At 41.8% G+C, this 19,549-nt stretch overlaps 1 protein-coding gene across 3 annotated transcripts in view; it reads right to left on the minus strand.

The window, feature by feature from the left end:
• The window catches only part of NIPAL2 (NIPA like domain containing 2), a 176,720-nt gene that overhangs the window by 88,592 nt on the left and 68,579 nt on the right, over positions 1-19,549 (minus strand). For all 3 annotated transcript variants that reach the window (XM_073632028.1, XM_073632027.1, XM_073632029.1), the window contains exon 4: positions 14,389-14,448. In XM_073632028.1, coding sequence (XP_073488129.1) covers positions 14,389-14,448 — 60 coding nt within the window. The remainder of the gene's footprint in view (positions 1-14,388; positions 14,449-19,549) is intronic.

Raw genomic sequence — 19,549 nt, forward strand, 5'->3', positions numbered from 1 at the left:
GGTTCCAGCACAAGGGCGAACAAATGTGGGGAAAGAGGGCACCCCTGCCTCGTGCCATTTCTGATCGGGAATCTCATGGAAAGGAAACCATTTACTTTGACTTAAGTGTTGGGGTCTGAGTACAGGGCCATTATCCAAGTGAGCATATGGGAACGAAGACCCAAAGCCTCCAGCGTAGCCCGCAAGTAGGTCCAGTCCACCCGATCGAAAGCTTTCTCCGCATCGGTGGACAGGATCAAGTAAGGGGGAGGTGCGGGGGGAAGCGCGTGCCCAATGAATTAGGTGGATTGCTCTGATTGAATTGTCCCTAGCTTCCCTGCCGGTTATAAACCCTGTTTGATCCGGGTGGACTATTAGTGGTATTAGGTGTTTCAGTCTGGTCGCGAGTATCTTGGCTAGTATTTTTATGTCTACATTAAGAAGGGATATGGGTCTGTAGCTTTTGGGATTTACTTTTACTTTTACATTTGAGGATAATGGTAAACAGGAGGACACATAGAGAGGGTGAATCTCCATAAGGGGGGGGGGGGCACATACAGCAATAAAATTAGACAAGCATTGCCATTGTAATCCCTCTCCACTCTATCCAAAATTTTCAAAAAAAGTTTTGCCTAAAGGTATAATTTAAGCTGATTTTAGGTCAACTCCAACCAGGCATAAGAATTCTGTTCTGAGCAGGCGAAAAAAAAAATGCAATAAAAGTCATTTTATTTTATCTTTCACAGAACTATTCATTTATCTTTTTATCTTTTATTGAGTAACAGTATATATGTACACAATAATTCTGCGCTACCAAAAAGAGGAATAAAACAGCAGCTAACACAACCAGCAAGTGTAAACAATGTCAAAAAACAAAATAAGTGTAGCGCTAAGAAGAGGGGTCTGAAAATGGAGTCTATGGACTGACAGTTCCAAGTTCGTGTGCTAAAAAGAACATCCTTGGAGAAAAGATGAAAAGTCCTCTGGAACGGATCTCAACAAGGGTGTAAACCATCTGTGGAGGAAGCCCACACACCACCAATAAAAGTGAAAAGGCTTACCGGACTCGGTGGACCCAACAAGGCATACGCCAGGTGGAGTCAATCAGGCTTAGGTGGTGCTGGACTGCAGTTGGCCCGGAAGGGCAGAGTTGGTGGAGTGGCTTCAACGTGGCTGTATTCCTCAAACGTGATCGGGCCCAAAGATATGGGGTGCAGCTCCCATAGATCGTATCCCTCAGATCAGCGTTGGAACCAAATGGAGATTTATTAAAAGTAATATACACTCACATGAAAGGTATCTAAAAACAGCGCTTCGTCTGCATAGGGGGCAAAGATGACGCCCCCAGATGACGTCTATGCAGACGAAACGCGTCGGGTAGGACCCCACTGTTGCCACTTCTTCACAGCGCTGTTTTTAGATACCTTTCATGTGAGTGTATATTACTTTTAATAAATCTCCATTTAAACGGATTTACACTATTTGGCCATTCCTTCTCTTCCTTCATTTGCTGCTGTTATTGCTGGTTCCAACGCTGATCTGAGGGATACGATCTATGGGAGCTGCACCCCATATCTTTGGGCCCGATGACGTTTGAGGAATACAGCCACGTTGAAGCCACTCCACCAACTCTGCCCTTCCGGGCCAACTGCAGTCCAGCACCACCTAAGCCTGATTGACTCCACCTGGCGTATGCCTTGTTGGGTCCATCGAGTTCGGTAAACCTTTTCACTTTTATTGGTGGTGTGTGGGCTTCCTCCACAGATGGTTTACACCCTTGTTGAGATCCGTTCCAGAGGACTTTTCATCTTTTCTCCAAGGATGTTCTTTTTAGCACACGAACTTGGAACTGTCAGTCCATAGACTCCATTTTTAGACCCCTCTTCTTAGCGCTACACTTATTTTGTTTTTTGACATTGAGTAACAGTAGTCAAGAATCATTTAAAAAAATTACCTTATTTTTTTCTCAGCTTAAACATTTGATATGTTTTCTGTTTTATTTTGTGAATACAATCTGGGTCATTGCATTCTGGTTTTTACGTAGCTTTTACACAGCATCACAACTTTTTTGGAATTGGGGTTGTAGACTTTTATTGTATTTCCCCGTGAAAGGCTAAAAGGTCTGCACTCCCTCTCATCTCTCCATAGGAACAATATGCACATTCAGCAAGTAAGAATATGCATGTATGCATCTTTACAATGCCAATTTCAGCAGCTGGAACTTGTAAGATCTGTCCTGACCTGTGTCTAGAGGTAGTAAACAATGACAATCCCAGCAGTTAACTAAATGGTAAGAATAACTACTTAAATCTCTTCCACTCCTTTGGTCCTTCTCTTATAGGAATATGTAGCTTAACCGTTGTTTATTTCTGCAGTAAGAGAAGAACAGTGGGATATACTGACATGCATGTAGGGAGCATCTCATTTATTTTATTCAATTTGGTCTGCAAAAGAGTAAAAAAAAAAAAAAACAAAGAAAAAAAAAAAGGAGTAAAAAAAAGGTCTATTCCAAGTAAATGCTAAGTCATTTCTGGAACAAGACATGGAAAAAAAAAAAAAAAAGGCAAAAAAGCGGGGGCTGACATTCTTCCAAACATGTGTATGCCATCTGAATTCTCCTCCGGGATGACTGGAGGACTCTGCATCAGTGCTAGATCTCTGATTGCTGATCAGCAGAAATACGAATGTGCAAACTGCTAACATCTATGATATATATTACTCTGTGTTTTATTAAATTAATAATTTCCAATACATGCACATACATTATATTGGTGTGCAAGAAAAGGAGCATTGCTATATTGATTATTATGTTTTTTGTTTTGTTTTTTATTCCAGACTTTTAAAGGTTTTCTTTAAATCGATTATTCAGTCCTCTCAAAACTATTATTTCAGTTTTTGGTATTTGCATCCCCTTTGTAATCATTATGAAGGGTTCCAACTCTCCCTGTTGGATTTTTGAATTTTTCTTTTGGGGGGTTTGGAGCACTGGAACACAGCAGTGGTAGTGAACACCCAAACCTCCCAGGTGGACAGGAACAAAGTGGGGAAAATCTCACTGGCTGGAGGATCTTGCTGTTAGAGTATCCAGGACACTTTTAAAGTCAGAGGGTAGCTCCACCCACCAGGCTTTTTGTATAAACAATCACCACTTCTGGGTGTACTTTCCTTTAAAGGACAACTGTAGAAGTGCAGTCCACCAGGTCCAAACACTCTCAATTTCAAAAAGAAATACTGCGCTGTGAAAAAGTGAAAAAATATATATAGAGAGCAGCCAGCACAGCCACAGACAAACAGCAAACAGTGACCAAAAAGAAAATTAGACGAAACGCGTTGGGTTGACTTCTACCAACGTTACCACACCTCTCTATGCCTTTATATGAGCTTTTTATGCACTTCTGAAACGTGAGTGTTCCATTGTCTCTCTTTTTTAATAAATTAATTTTAAACGATATTACACTGTGTGGAACCTTTCTTTGATTTTTGGTTTCAACGTGTGAACAAAAGGATATCCTCTGATCCTTCTTCCTTCCATTTGAACATCATTTGCATGTCCATTGTGAACCAGCTGCTGACCAGCACCATTTAAAAGTCTGTCTGGATTCCTGATGGCCTTCTACTGCATACGGTGATCATCACCATAAGCCTGTTTTACTTAAGAGGTATAAGCCCGTTTAAGTCTACTATTTCCGGTAAGCGTTTATACAATTGGTGGTGGTTCTTCTTAAAAGTCTTTTTACAAGATTCTCTTTGCACCATGTTTCTAACTGATATCATCTGTTCCATTGATGATTTTGAAATGTCAATTCACTGACAACGTTCACTGATGCCAGGACTTTTTTGAACTATTTTACACTATATATCATCTTTCACTTGGTGGACATTATTTACTCTGTGGTATATTTGGTCACAATTTATACTGTCATTTTTTCTATATATAAGCGCTGCATTTTTTCTTTTTGGTCAAACACTCTCAATTGCCTGACTGGACCCTGGCTACCTTCTTGAATAGGAGGGCCCAGAGGCGTCGCTAGGGAGTGGCTGTTGAGGCTATAACCCTGAATCTGGGGTCCCTAGCCCCGAGTGTCTTAGTGGGTGCAGCCTTTGAGTATAATGAAGGGGCAGTCAGCAGTGGCGGCAGCTGTATTTTTCTTTCTGTGCGATTTGGCTAGCCCAGCGCAGCCCACTGCACTGTTACCTGTAGCCTGTGGAGTGATATTCCTGAGGGCAGCAGCAGGAAAACGGCCATGGTGCTGGATTTCTCTTTCCATCCAGGCGGCGCGACAACACCCACTATTCTGGTGCCTCCAGAGACGCGCTGGGATTATGCAGCAGGAGAATAGAAGAACAGAATAGCGGTCTTCTGCCATATGGTTATTGTTCTTTAAATTTATAACAGTTTGTTTTGCACAGTAACTTTGCCATTTAAAGTAAAGAGATATGAAACTGAATAGAAAAACACACACCGGTTGATTTGATTTACTAAAACTGAAGAGTGCAAAATCTGGTGCAGCTATGCATAGAAGCCAGGTTAGGTTAACCAATCGGCTTCCATTTTTTTTTAAAAAAAGCTTTGAACAAGCCAAAGAATTTCGAAGCTCATTGGCTAGCCTAATGTACTCAGTTGCGCTATATTTTTCAATCTCTCCAATTTTAGTAAATCAACTCCACAATCTCTGGTGCTTGGAAGTGGGCCCCAGACTGTTGCCTACATTTTTCCCTGCTGGCTTCACTGGGCATGCCTTGCCTTCATGCTCTCTTAATACCCTCTCTTATGAGTTATGACTAGGGAAGTCAGTGGATATACTTACACTGTCGAAATAAAACAAGACAGAGGGCGCCCCGGCTTAGTGCATTAAGAAAGACCTCTCTTTGTTAATAATAGTAACTTAGACATACAAAAAACCAACAGGTGTACTCTATCAACCGTGTCGTCAAAGTAAGCTTCCAGTCCACAATACATCACATCACCTATCGCCTAGGACAACTGGAAAACCCAACAGGCTAACGTGTTTTGAGGACTTGCCTAAGTTGCCTTGCCTTGTCTCCTCGGAGCTCTGGCTCTAAGGAAGAGGCAAGTCCTTGAAACACTTTAGCCTGTTGTTGGATTTTCCAGTTGTCCCACTACCATTATGTGATGTGAATGATGATGTATCGTGGACTGGAAGCTGATGTTTTACAGTACTACTTTGACAACAAGCTTTGATACAGAACTGACGGCTTAGTTAGTAGTATGATGAGTATAATAGCCCATGCGCCCTCTGTCTTGTTTTATGGTTCTTCTATTTTTGCAAAAATAAAGTAAACAGTGCAAATACCGTACGTCTACTCAAACATAGAGGCTCCGAGTCTACTCTTTGGCATTTTATCATGCCTGTTTTTTTGTTAATATTTTATTTTGGTATGTTTTTTTTTTTTATAATATTAATTTAATTATTGTGCAATGTGCAGCAGCACATGTGTACTATTACTGTAAGTTAAAGTTACTTTCTTTATTTAATTGTGTACTATTTTATTTTCTGTGTCCAATTTATGTGGGTTACTTACTTTTATTAAAGAAAGGACTTATTTACTTTACTGGATTCTTTGTACTATTTTTTTATTCATAAAATTCATGATAAAATATTTAATAAGTTGAATAGACGAATATGAATAATACCGAATATAACACAATTTAGAGAATTTTATATATCCAAAAAAATATTTTTTTTTCCAAAAAACTGTCATTTTCGGTATCGGTTTTCGGCCTAGTGTATCTTCCATTTTCGGTATCGGTTTCGGCACCAAAAAACACATTCGGTGCACCCCTAGTAAAAAGGTTAAAAATCACTCCTAATAATTAACCTTACAGCACCCATATCTGAACATGTAAGGGGAGGCTCTCTGGGATCCTGATTTAAGGGGAGGCTCTGCACTCAGATATGTAACGATATGAATGAAAATTATATATACATACCATACATACATTTTATTATATATACATACCATACATACATTTTAATATATATATATATATATATATATATATATATATATATATATATATATATACACATACACACACACTTACACACACATATATTATATACATGTGTATGCCCGCCCAAGTGTATGACTTTCTTTACTTCGCTGCTATGGACTCTAGCCCAAGATCTTTTGTAGACCTAGCAACGCCCCTGGTTGGGCCTATATATCCCACCCACATGAAGATCTTTATTTTCACTTGATGTCTACCAAGCACCCAGTATCACAGGAAGCTTGTTTTTGCTCAAGTTCACTGGGGCACCATGGTTACACACTCTGGACTTATAAAAACAAAAACAAAAAAAGGATAGAATATGCACAAACACATACACACACACATGTACATACGCCATTTGAATAAATAACAAACATAACATACAAATACACTATTAATGATTAATAGGCTAGATAGATACATTTGTCCTATCAACTATAGCGACCAAAAATCAGCATAATTTCCCATCATGACAGTCGATCCTAGGGATCACATTGTTTACAAACAAAGCCAGAGTTGGCTGGCTCAGCTACTATTGCACCTGGCACCTTGACAGAAGCAGCTGGAAGGTTGCAGCTATTAAGTGGTATACAGACTGTAGAAAATAAATACATGTACAGAAAAAACTTGGATTGCGAGCATAATTCGTTCCGGGAACATACTTGTATTCCAAAGCACTTGTATTTCAAAGCGAATTTCTCCATAAGAAATAATGGAAACTCAGATGATTCGTTCTGCAAACATTTATTCCTAGGTTCTTCAGTTTATAGTTCATATAAAAAGATTATAGCAATGTGACCAGGTTATGTAACCATAAAATGTTCATCCACACATGGAAGCCTCCACAAGGGGAATAGAAGCAAAATCCAGAAGGAGCTACAGAGTATAAAAGAGAAGAGAGGAGCCTCTAAAACTTTTTTGGGGAGTTTAACAAGACACGTGGCCACTCATTAAAATTAGAAGAAAAGAGGTTTAACCTTAAACAACATAGAGGGGTCTTTACTGTAAGAGCGGCAAGGATGTGGAATTCCCTTCCACAGATGGTGGTCTCAGACATCGTTTGTATATCAAGTCAAAATGAAATAAAACAATTTGCTTTCTTGCAAAACGCTCTCAAACTAAGTTACTCTCAAACCAAGGTTTTACTGTATTGATTTAAAAAGTTATAATAATATTATTATTATATGTATATTATAAACATATGCTGTATATAATATTTACTTTCTTTTATCACCCTCCCCCCCTCTTTGAAAGCTTATAATTAAAAAAAAAATCTGTTGATATTCAAATGCTTACATGCTGTGTCTTATGTTGCCCATATCAATGAGGCACTTGTCTACTGATTCAAGCTTTTCCTTATATCATATTAATGCCATCTAGCATGTCCCTGGTATACTATGCTTGTAGCTTGTTAACTATGTATACTGTGCCCATATCTTCTGTTTTCTTTTATATATGGAAAAAAAAAAATTCTAATAAATCTGTAAAAAAAAAAACCAAAACCAAAAATAAAAAAACCCCAGAAAAATCTGAGAATGATCTTCATTAAAACAGTGTACCAAATAAAAGCTTTATATGTCCTTAAAAACACAATGAAAAATACTTTGGCAGGCATCTTTGTCATAGGGGTTGATTTACTGAAGGCAAATAGACCCTGCACTCTGCAAGCGCACTTGTTACCCCAGAGCTTAGTAAATGTGGTAAAGCTCTGTTGATTTGCACCATCCAATCATGTGCAAGCAAAAATGCTTTTTTCCCCTTGCACCCGATTGGGTATTCTTTACAAAAGTGAAGCTTTACTACATTACTATTTACTATTGAAAATTAGTGTATTTGCACTTGCAGCGTGCACAGACTTTAGTAAATCAACCCTGTAGAGTTATAGACAAGTTAACCAATGCATACTGGTGCTGGTAAATTTGGCATCTAGGCATCAATGACCTCTGGTCATGAAAGAGTTAAAGGGTGAAAAAAAAATTGTCCTGCACCAGCAAGGGACTTCAATGCAATCTGCAGTTCTCCAACACATGGCTGCACATCAGATTCCAGACATGGATGTTGAAGATTCACAGGAAATTAAGCCCCTTCTCCCTCAATGGTACATAGTCCAGGAGTCAATATGTAGCAATGTCCATAAGGGGAATGTCTGACAGGTGACATCAAACCTGGTGACCTCCATTCTGTCAAAGGATTGGTTAATGATCTTTCAGAACTGCAGTGAGATATAATTCGCATTCTGTGATCTTCAATTCATGGAAATCTCCCTTATGAGCTTTTTCTTGGTATTCAAGAAATTGTATTAAAATGTCTCACAATTAAATATTTGGCTTAAAAAACCTAACAACCTAAATCACAGATGGGTTGTAAAATAGCAAAAAAAAAATTATGCAATCTAGATCCAACACTTTACTCATTCTGTGTGGTTATCCAAGATTTTGCATTCGATTTTACATTATGCTACAATGTTTCTTGTACATTTTGATTGCCTGTAGGTGTCATTATTGCTTCAACAGTACACAAAAAGCCAGCAAAGCAGCTTAATATAAATCAGAACAAACCTAAATGCTTTATAAAAAATATTTTCAGCAAGTCTTAACTGTGATGACAGCCCTCTTTAAATTAAAAGCAGATGGACTAAAAGAGTTTTAGGCTTTTGGTGACCGCTGTAACCAAGTGTACTCACATTAAACAGATTAATGGTAACCTGAGAACATTATCTGTGTTGTCCAAAGCAACCAGCTAAAATGTAATTTTCTGGCCAGTTGCTATTGGCAGCAGGGGCACATTTGTTTCCTTCAGTTATGATGACACACTATATGGCCAAACATGTAAGCTAGGTCATCACATCTAAAATGCACTTGTTGGACATCCCATTCCAAAACCAAGGGCATTGATTTGGAGTTGGCTTGCCTTTGTGGCTGTAATGGCCTTCACCCCTTTGGTAAGGTGTTCCCCATAATTTTGGAGTATGTCTGTGGGAATTTGTACCCATTCTGCCATAAGTGACTTTGTGAGGTCAAGTACTGATGTAGGACAAGAAGATTTGACTCGCAATCATCATTTCATTTATTCGCAGGGATGTTTAATGAGGTTGAGGTCAGGGCTCTGTGCAACCAAAACTGATCAACCCATGTTTTTATGGAGCTGGCCGTGTGCACTGGGACATGGTGGGACCGTAATGAACGTTCCCTAAAATACTGCCCAAGGTTGGAAGTGGATAGTTGTCTTAAAAGCCTTTGCATGCTCTAGCATTAACTATACCCTCCACTGAACACCTGAACTCAATTATTTGTAATCCATTCTCCATCGCCAGTATAGTGCACAATGTTGGGTAGCTTTAAAAAAAAAAAAAAAAATTTTTAATAAGGTCTGTGATCATTAATGGGGTTTTAAACTCTTTCCCTACTTAAGTCCTGCTGGAATACAAGCTCCATACTCAAAAGAATTGAATAAGCGGCCGAAAATTGCCTGGTGCAGCCACTGGTATTAATTAAATTCAGCCTCTCATCTGATGAAACTATAGATAGAAAACTAAACATTTGAAGCAGAAATGTATGCCTTTCCATTACTATGCCAAGCCCAATGACAAATTTTATTCTAATATAGAAGGATGCCAGAGGTTTTGCCTAACATGCATTGCTATTGAGAGGTACCATTCTGCTCATTTAAAATCGGGTACAGCATACAGCACTGGGACAGGATATAAAGAAACCAATAAAACATTTATGTGTTAATCCAGTGACCATTATTCAAATAGTTTAGGAGAGAAGAGATCAAAACTGCTAAAAAATGTCATAATGTCACCTAAACCAAATAAGAATGCTTCTTAATGTACTGATTACAAACCCATCTATTCAAAATACAATGTAAAGTGATACTAAGGCCCCATGCACACTGGACATTATAAAACAACACCAGTAGCTTTGGCTGTAGAATGCTGCATTAAAATTGCAAGTTTTTTTAGTGTTTTACAGTGTTTTTTGCATTAGTATTTTTTATCAAAACTATACTCCCACAAAAGCTTATGGCTCAAAAAACGATGTTCAGCTTTTTTCAGCATCAAGTCCTAAAGGTAAATAAAAAAAATAAATAAACATGTCATAAAGTCAATGATCTTGCACAGAGCAGCCATGATTCTCCTCTCCCCACTGGTGCTCCTAGCTCCTCCCCGAGTCGGCTGCTTGTGTTCATTGACACAAAGAGCGTGTCACAGCCCTGCTCCCTCCTCACTGGCTGTAATTGTCAGCACTGTGAGCCAATGACTCCCACTGATGTCTCTGAGCCAATGAGGAGGGAAAGAATGGAGAGAGCCATTGCTCTCGGGCACTGTATTGGGGAGGGATAAAAAAAAAAAAACCTTCAGCCTTTTGAACCACTTTAAGGTTGTTGAGCGAAATCCCAGGCAATTTAGAGATGAAGCACATAAAATACAGTGCCTTGCAAAAGTATTCACCCCCCTTGGCATTTTTCGTGTTTTGTTCCCTTACAACCTGCAATTAACATGGATTGTTTGAGGATTTGCATCATTTAATTTACAGAACATGCCCACAACTTTGAAGATTTTTTTTTTTAATTGTGAAGCAAACAACAAATAGGACAAAATAACAGAAAAAGTAAATGTGCATAACTATTCACCCCCCCCCTAAAGTCAATACTTTGTAGAGCCACCTTTTTTGGCTATCACAGCTCCAAGTCGCTTTGGATAAGTCTCTATGAGCTTGCCACATCTTATCACTGGGATTTTTGCCCATTCCTCCTTGCAAAACTGCTCCAGCTCCTTCAAGTTGGATGGTTTGCGCTTCTGAACAGCAATCTTTACGTCTGACCACAGATTTTCTATTGGATTGAGGTCTGGGCTTTGAGTAGGCCATTCCAAACGTTTACATGTTTTTCCTTAAACCACTCAAGTGTTATTTTAGCAGTGTGGTTGGGGTCATTGTCCTGCTGGAAGGTGAGCCTCCGGCCTAGCCTCAAATCACACACAGAGTGGTACAGGTTTTGCTCAAGAACATCCCTGTATTTGGCACCATCCATCTTTCCCTCAACTCTGACCATTTCCCAGTCCCAACTGCTGAAAAACATCCCCACAGCATGATGCTGCCACCACTATGTTTCACTGTGGGGATGGTGTTTCTTTGGATGATGTGATGTGTTGGGTTTGCGCCAGACATAGCGTTTTCTTTGATGGCCAAAAAGTTCAATGTTAGTCTCATCAAACCAGAGCACCTTCCTCTATACATTTTGGGAGTCTCCCACGTGCCTTTTTGCAAACTCAAAACGTGCCATTTTGTTTTTTGCTGAAAGTAATGGCTTTCTTCTGGCCACTGCCATAAAGCCCAACTCTATGCAGCGTACGGCTTATTGTCGTCCTATGTACAGATGCTCCAGTCTCTGCTGTGGAACTCTGCAGCTCCTCCAGGGTTACCTTAGGTCTCTGTGCTGCCTCTCTGATTAATGCCCTCCTTGCCCGGTCCGTGAGTTTTGGTGTGTGGCCGTCTTTTGGCAGGTTTGCTATTGTGCCATGTTCTTTCCATTTCGTTATGATAGATTTGATGGTGCTCCTAGGGATCATCAAAGATTTGGATATTTTATAACCTAACCCTGACTTGTACTTCTCAACAACATTGTTCCTTACTTGTTTGGAGAGTTCCTTGGTCTTCATGGCAGTGTTTGGTTAGTGGTGCCTCTTGCTTAGGTGTTGCAGCCTCTGGGGCCTTTCAAAAAGGTGTGTATATGTAATGACAGATCATGTAACACTTAGATTGCACACAGGTGGACATCATTTCACTAATTATGTGACTTCTGAAGGTAATTGGTTGCACCAGAGCTTTTTATGGGCTTCATAACAAAGGCGGTAAATGCATAAGCACATGCCGTTTATCAGTTTTTTATTTCTGAAAAATAGTTTTATATATGTATTTTTTTCTAATTTTACTTCACCGACTTAGAGTATTGTGTTCTGATCCATCACATATAATTCAGATTAAAAAAATATTGAACTAAAGGCTGTAATGTAACAAAATAGGTAAAAAGCCAAGGGGGGTGAATACTTTTGCAAGGCAGTGTAGATGACTTCTGAAGGTAATTGGTTCCACTAGATTTTAGTTAGGGGTATCAGAGTAAAGGGGGCTGAATACAAATGCACATCACACTTTTCAGATATTTATTTGTAAAAAAAATCTGAAAACCATTTATTATTTTCCTTCCGCTTCACAATTATGTGCCGCTTTATGTTGGTCTATCATATTCACTGCTACAGTAGTAATCAGAGATTACTTCTGCTTGCTTAAATATTGGGCAAAATGCAAATGGTAAGGTTCCAAAGAATGCTGGATGGTGTTCACATCAAATTCTCAAACTGATAAAGGACAACCAGCAAAGCAGGTCTTGTGGAGTTAACCCTTCTTTTTATTAGATGCAGTTAAGCACTGAGCAACATTGCAAAGGCTTAATCATTAGACAAAATACAAGAGAAAGTACTTGCAAGCTATTATTATAACATAGAAATTTTAAATGCTAAAAAAAAAAAAAAATTAAACACGTCCCAACAGACAAATAAACCAAAATACTACACTGGCTGCCCATTGTTGTCACATTGAAATGCCACACTGGCTGCCCTTTAGAGTCACAGAAACAAATTCCATAAGGAACGCCTACCAACCGTATAATTAAAAATGTCACACAAAACTTAGAAATATGCAGATGATGCTTTCTCTTCCCTTTCGTTAGTTCACTGGACGTTCTTCAAATTCTAGTTTGTAGGTGATAATGGATGAATGGAAGGCAAGCACTGCCTACGCTCCTTGAACAGCTACACATAATAAGCGATGCCGGGTCCTAACCTCAGCAGTACACTCATAATTCAGACTGCCCACAAGCACTCTTCTTACTCATCTTCTTTGTGCCACTTCGAGGACACTGTGAATCATTATGATTAGACTGGATATTACATTAGTTTGGCCTGCCACCAGGATGATTTTTATGGTGCCTAAAAGAAGCCACTGACAACAGTTCCTGTATGGGGGAAAACAGTGCAGTCCTCTGACCTATACAGAAGCAGAAGGATCTCCTCACTGTGGGTCACATTGAGACCCATTTATTAACAAGTCCTATCATACGGATTAATAGGCTGGAGTAAAAAGAAGGGCATAGCAAAAAATCATCCTCTTGAGCCAAACAAAATTAATCAAGTGGTGTGGTTGCTGGACCAGAGAAAGAAAAAAATGGCCAAGAGGTCAACAATGGCTCATAGACTGTATGACTTGCACGTTTATCTAAAGTGTTGGCGTAGCTCCCAACTGTTCCTCTTGAGGCCAAACCCCTATGTCCCTCATGTAGCCGCAGTTGTCTCTCTTTTTGGTTTCATGTGTACATCTATATACAAAATGTCCTATTGTACTACCAAAAGTTATATACTGCCCTAAATTTTCTATCCAACCTCTGTTATTCCTGTATATTTATATTTATTATTATAAAAAGAAGCCAATATAAAAAGGAAAAATAGAAGTTTGGTTTGTTTAGTCACTAGTTTTCAGCATATTAGATCTTTGTGGTCTGGTCCGTGTAACCATGGCCATGGCAGGGACATGTCCTTTGCCTACATACTGTGTGCTAAAGCTTTATCATGTCAGCAAGTTGGGAGGCCTTATGTCAGAGTGCTGAACTTTTTAAAGAGCAAGGGCCACTTAAGTGATTTGGTAACCTGTAGCAGGTCACAATGAACTATGGGGTTTTACTGCCCTCCAAACCACAAATAAAAACAAGCCCTTACTGTCCAGAGCCCCCTCTAAGACTGCTTTCATACTCATGTGCTGTGGTTACCTGCACCGCAGATGCAACGTAGTGCACCTGCAGCCTTCCTATGGATTAGCAGCACTGAGCCATAGACTTCTATTACATCTTGCGGGTGTGGTGCACTTTCAGAAAGCGCACAAAACATGTAGGATATAGTAGAAGCCTATGGCTCAGTGCAGCAAACTTGCAGGAAAGCCGCAATCACTGCTACAACAGGAGTTTTGTGTTCTGCCCTTAGAAGCAGCTCAATGTTATCCTATGTGTTCATGCACATTAGGACGATTACAGGCATAGTTTAAAGGGGTTGTAAAGGTTCAAATTTTTTTTAATAAAAATAACAAACATGTTATCATTACGCCATTATGCATAGAATGCATTAAGGTGAAAAACCATGAGATTTTACAATCCCTTTAATCTCCAGGTTTAGAGGCAGGAAAACGCAAGACTCTCCTAAACCCGTCTAAACTCTGTACAAAAAATGTTCTATATGAGCGTTTTTTTTCTGCCAGGGGAACTGGTGTTTGTGTTGTTTGTATGACATGGATATTAGTTTAGAAGAAAGGATACACTTTTATTGGTAACCTTTTTGGATTTCTTACCTATTACATCAGAGGCCCTCAACGATTCCTTTAAGAACACAACAGAGATCGCCGCACTTCCTGTTCAAAAACAAAAAAGATCTATATAAGAACAATTCATAATAATAGAAGCTGGTGAGTTAAAACTACCTTAGCCTGTATTTCCTGGGGACTGTATTGGAAAGATCTTTGTGTTCGAAGTCCCAAGTCTGCTCAAATACCTTAATTATTATATGGTGGCAGAGGCATTACTAGAACCTTCAGGGCCTGCACTGACAGTTCCCCCTCCCTCTCTCGCACATATGGGAAAGGAGAGAGACGATCTGCTCCTTCTCCCGCCTCTCTCCCCCTGTGTGGGCACCATGGGAAGTGGGAAGCTAAGCAGCTGAATGATCAAATTCAGTGCTTAGCTTCACAATTCCCGAGGTGCACACAGAAGGAGAGGGGCAGGAGGAGAAGGAGCAGATCATCTCTCCTTTCCCATCCCTGCAAGGGAGGGTGGGGGAACGGTCAGTGCAGGCTCAGGGCTTTATAAGAGAGAAACTCTCAGCTCAGAGCCCTGTGGCTAGCAACCCTGCTGGGGGCCCCCTGACAGTAGTGGAACACCAAGGACCGGTCGCAGGTGCGACCTTTGGTGTTCTGCCACTGTATAGTGGTCCCACTCTCCTTGTATTTGTGAATATTATATTTCAGAAAATAAAACCAAAAAATCTAAAACACACACAGGTGGGCGGGGATGCCCAAAACTCCCTGATGGACAGACATAGAGTAGGGATTTATGGCAGGGAGTGTACAAGACGCATAAGCCAGGGGTGGACAAAGCACAACAGGTTCCTCATGTCTACAATTAAAAGATCAACTTTGGGTGGACCGACCTATAAAAACATGTTCTTTCCAGGAAATAAACGAAATGTCCAATTTCAGAATCACAATATACAAGAGGTGAGAGAAAGGACCAAATCAAATCAAACAAATCAGATCAAACGCTTGAACGGTGTCTACGCTGCTTTTCCTCGTTCTCCCTGGATGACTGGGTTTCACTACTTCCGTTAGCCAAATTTTCTTATAATAACTCTGTTCACTCAGCCACAAAGCAGTCATCATTCTTTGGCAATTACGGCTTCCATCTTTCTTTTCTGTCTAATATAATACCAGAGTTCTCTGTGCCATCTGTCCTTGAGACAATGAATTTTATTTAGCACTAACAACAGATTGTTACAGGAAGCAATGGCCAAAACGCAGGCATACAAAGACATTTTTTATAAAAAAAGAGAAGAGGAGAATTAATCCTGAATCCTGGTGATCAAGTTTGGTTATCCACAGCAAACCTGAAATTAGCCTGCCCATCTAGAAAACTGGGCCCTAAGTTTGTGGGGCCATTCCCAGTAATAAAACAGATCAACAATGTAGTTTACGAGCTGGAACTACCAGACTCTTTCAGGATCCATCCTGTGTTTCATATAAACTTGCTGAAGCCCGCTATCCCCGATTCCTTTCCGGGACAAAAGGTTGGTCCACATGAACCCATAGTTGTCAACGGAGAAGAAGAATTTGAGGTTGAAGCAATTTTAGATTGCAGGAAGAGGAGGAATCAGATTCAGTACCTAATAAAATGGAAAGGTTACGGGCCTGAGGACAACTCATGGGAACCAGAAGGTAATATTCATGCCAAAAGGCTTATTCAGGCTTTCAAGAATTCCCATCCTGCCAAATTGGAGGCTGCCCATTTGAGGGGGGCAATGTCAGGAAGGGCATGACAGCAGCCAAAATGGTGGCCACAGAAGACGTCTTGGGTTTCCAATCCCTGTAAGAGGGATGCCACGGGTGTGCCTGCGCGCTGATGCGCGTATTTGCGCATGCACGCCCTGTCACAGTTCATGGCACCAAACAGGCTATTTAAACTGGGTCAGCACCCAGAATCAATGCTGTCTGCCCTACAGCATACCCATGTGTCTCTGCTACCCGTTACCTGATATCTGTTCCAGTTGTTTGACCCGGTTTGTTCCCGACTTTCCTGCTGTCTGCCTGCATCCGACCCTGGCTTGTCTCTGCACCTGCCTGCTCCCTCTGCTACCTTGCTGCCAGCCTGTTGCCGTTTCGGCCTGTACCCTGACTCCGCTCCAGTCTCTGCATCTGTTCCTGACATGCTCACCTGTGTATGACCCAGCCTGCCTGTACCTGCCTGCTCTTCAGCCCTCTGGGAGCATCCATCCCACCCGCAGCTACACCTGCTTCTCAGCCAGTGGTGTTCCAGCATCAGCCTGTTCCAGCTTCCTGGAACAGGTTGATGCCGATGCTTTTCCTGGTCTTCTGCTGTGTCGGTTTTCCACCATAAACCCCACTTGGAGTTCCAGTCCAGCTCCGCTGTCAGTGATCCTGTCAGGCACTCGTGCGACTCTTCACTCCTGCGCCTCCTGTCTGCTCTATCAGGGGCCTCGAGTGTAAGAGAGGCTGTCCTCTGCATATCAGGCTCTACCACCAGGTACGTGTCAGGTTAGGGTGGTATATAGTGCCAGGCAGGGGCGTAACTAGAAATAGCAGGGCCCCATAGCAAAATGTTGTATGGGGCCCCCCTGCAAACAGCCCCCCCACAGCTGCCCTAGTGTCAATGCAGCGTGACCTGTGCCACATATAGCGTGACCTGTGCCCAATGCAGCGTGACCTGTGCCTAATGCAGCATGACCTGTGCCCCATACAGCGTGACCTGTGCCCAATGCAGCGTGACCTGTGCCCAATGCAGCGTAAACTGTGCCCAATGCAGCGTGACCTGTGCCCAATGCAGCGTGACCTGTGCCCAATGCAGCGTGACCTGTGCCCCATACAGCATGACCTGTGCCCAATGCAGCGTGACCTGTGCCCAATGCAGCCTGACCTGTACCCCATACAGCATGACCTGTGCCCCATACAGCATGAACTGTGCCCAATACAGCGTTGCCTGTGCCCCATACAGCCTCACCTGTGCAGAGGAAGAAGCAAGCCACCCGGATCAGCAGAGAGCGGGATTGCCCGCTGTAATAGCTTTCATTTGAATTTCCCGTCTTCCCGGGGCTCATCGTCACATAGCCCCACCTCTTGGCCTGACGCCTTTGATGACGTCACACGTTCCGCATTGGATTGGCGTTCTGTCTATCAAAGGCACTGGGCCAAGAGGTGGAGCTATGTGACGTGAGCCCCGGGAACACTGGAAGTTCTAATGAAAGCTATTACATCGGGCAATTTAGCTCTCTGCTGATCCGGGTGGCTTGCCTCTTCCTCTGCACAGGTGAGGCTGTATGGGGCACAGGCAGACCAGGCTGTATTGGGCACAGGCAACGCTGTATTGGCACAGGTCACGCTGCATTGGGCACAGGTCACAGCTTGTCTCTTCCTCTCCTTTCTCTTCCCCTGGCTGGGAGACTGTGCCGGCGGTGCTCTCATCCTCACTGGGCCCCACTTGGCTGTGGGCCCCATAGCGCCCGCATGGGTTGCTATGGTGGTAGTTACGCCCCTGGTGCCAGGTTAGGGTGGTATATAGTGTCAGGTTAGGGTGGTATACAGTGCCAGGTTAGGGTGGTATATAGTGTCAGGTCAGGGTGGTATATAGAGCCAGGTTAGGGTGGTATATAGTGCCAGGTCAGGGTGGTATATAGTGCCAGGTCAGGGTGGTATATAGAGCCAGGTTAGGGGGGTATATAGTGTCAGGTCTGGGTGGTATAGAGTGCCAGGTTAGGGTGATATATATAGAGACAGGTTAGGTCTGCATGTAGTGGCAATGTGCATTGCTCAGTCACTTACAACATGTCAGAAGATTCCCGGGCTGCTGTGGTCTCTCCTCCTCTATCTTCTTTAGCTGGGGGGGGGGGTCAGCCTGAGGGGAGGAGTATGTAGGAGGAGTGGAGGAGGCAGCCACACCCCAACCCCGCCCACCACCTCCGGCTGCCTCGGGAGATAATGAACATCCCCAAAGGACAGCCTAACTTGATGAGATGACAGGGGGGAGTTACAGACAGCTTCCCCCACATGTCTGGGCTCTCTGCTGATTGGATCAACTATTTACAAATCTGCAATACAGGGAAAGTGCAGGGGCCCCACATGCACTTGGGGTCCCTGGGCAGTGCCTGATACCCCCCCCAATGTGTGTCACTCGGGGAGGACCGCCCCCTGTTACTAACTGTAATGGTATTCAACTATTTGCAACATGAACAGTTCTCTTTACACCACACTCACTCACTGTGTCCCAACCCTACACTGCTTTTCCTGCTTCTGGATAGGCCCTTAGACAGCCTAGCAGCCAGATGTCCCTGGGATAGGACTTAGGTTTCTGGCCTAGCAGCCCAGGGTGATACAACACACATCCACCCAGACAGCTGTCCAGGTACCACAGCACACCAATCACCTGACTCCGCTCAATTAAATAGGTTCTCCCAGCAGGCCAAGCAACCCAAGAAAATCCCTGCCCATTGGCTGAGACATCCCATTCATTCCCAATATGTCCTTGCAATGCCCTTGTCTTATCTAATGTTCAGATACCAGGCCACCTAGCGACAGAAGAGAGAAGTGCAGCAATTCCAGAATTAGGGCAAAATGAATTGACCTAACAATTGGCTAAAGCAACTATCACTTGGCAACTAAATTTAATAGCAACCCTGCCTAAACATCAGGGTGCTACATGTACAATTAGCAACTTTCAGAAAAAGCCTTTAATCATTGAACAGCAATCGTATACAAGTATCTGGTGTTGCACAAACTCTATATAATATCAATACATATATACAGTATAATAAAAAAAAATAAACGTGATAAGTAACAAAACAGTCAAAATAGAATCACATATAAGTGCATATTATTGGTGTAGTCCATAATAAAGTACACACATAATAATAAAGTGCATAATAGTTCATATCCAGTGGTGAAGCAACGTGCACAATTGTCTTTCTTCTAAGATATCAACTTCTGCATGGCATCCTGTGTACTTCCAACCCTGTTGTGACACCTACAGTGGGGCAAAAAAGTATTTAGTCAGCCACCAATTGTGCAAGTTCTCCCACTTAAAAAAGATATGAGAGGCCTGTAATTGTCATCATAGGTATACCTCAACTATGAGAGACAAAATGTGGAAACAAATCCAGACAATCATGTTGTCTGATTTTTGAAAGAATTTATTTGCAAATTATGGTGGAAAATAAATATTTTGTCAATAGCA

Source organism: Aquarana catesbeiana, linkage group LG05, assembly GCF_042186555.1.
Source record: "Aquarana catesbeiana isolate 2022-GZ linkage group LG05, ASM4218655v1, whole genome shotgun sequence".
NCBI classification, from domain to species: domain Eukaryota; kingdom Metazoa; phylum Chordata; class Amphibia; order Anura; family Ranidae; genus Aquarana; species Aquarana catesbeiana.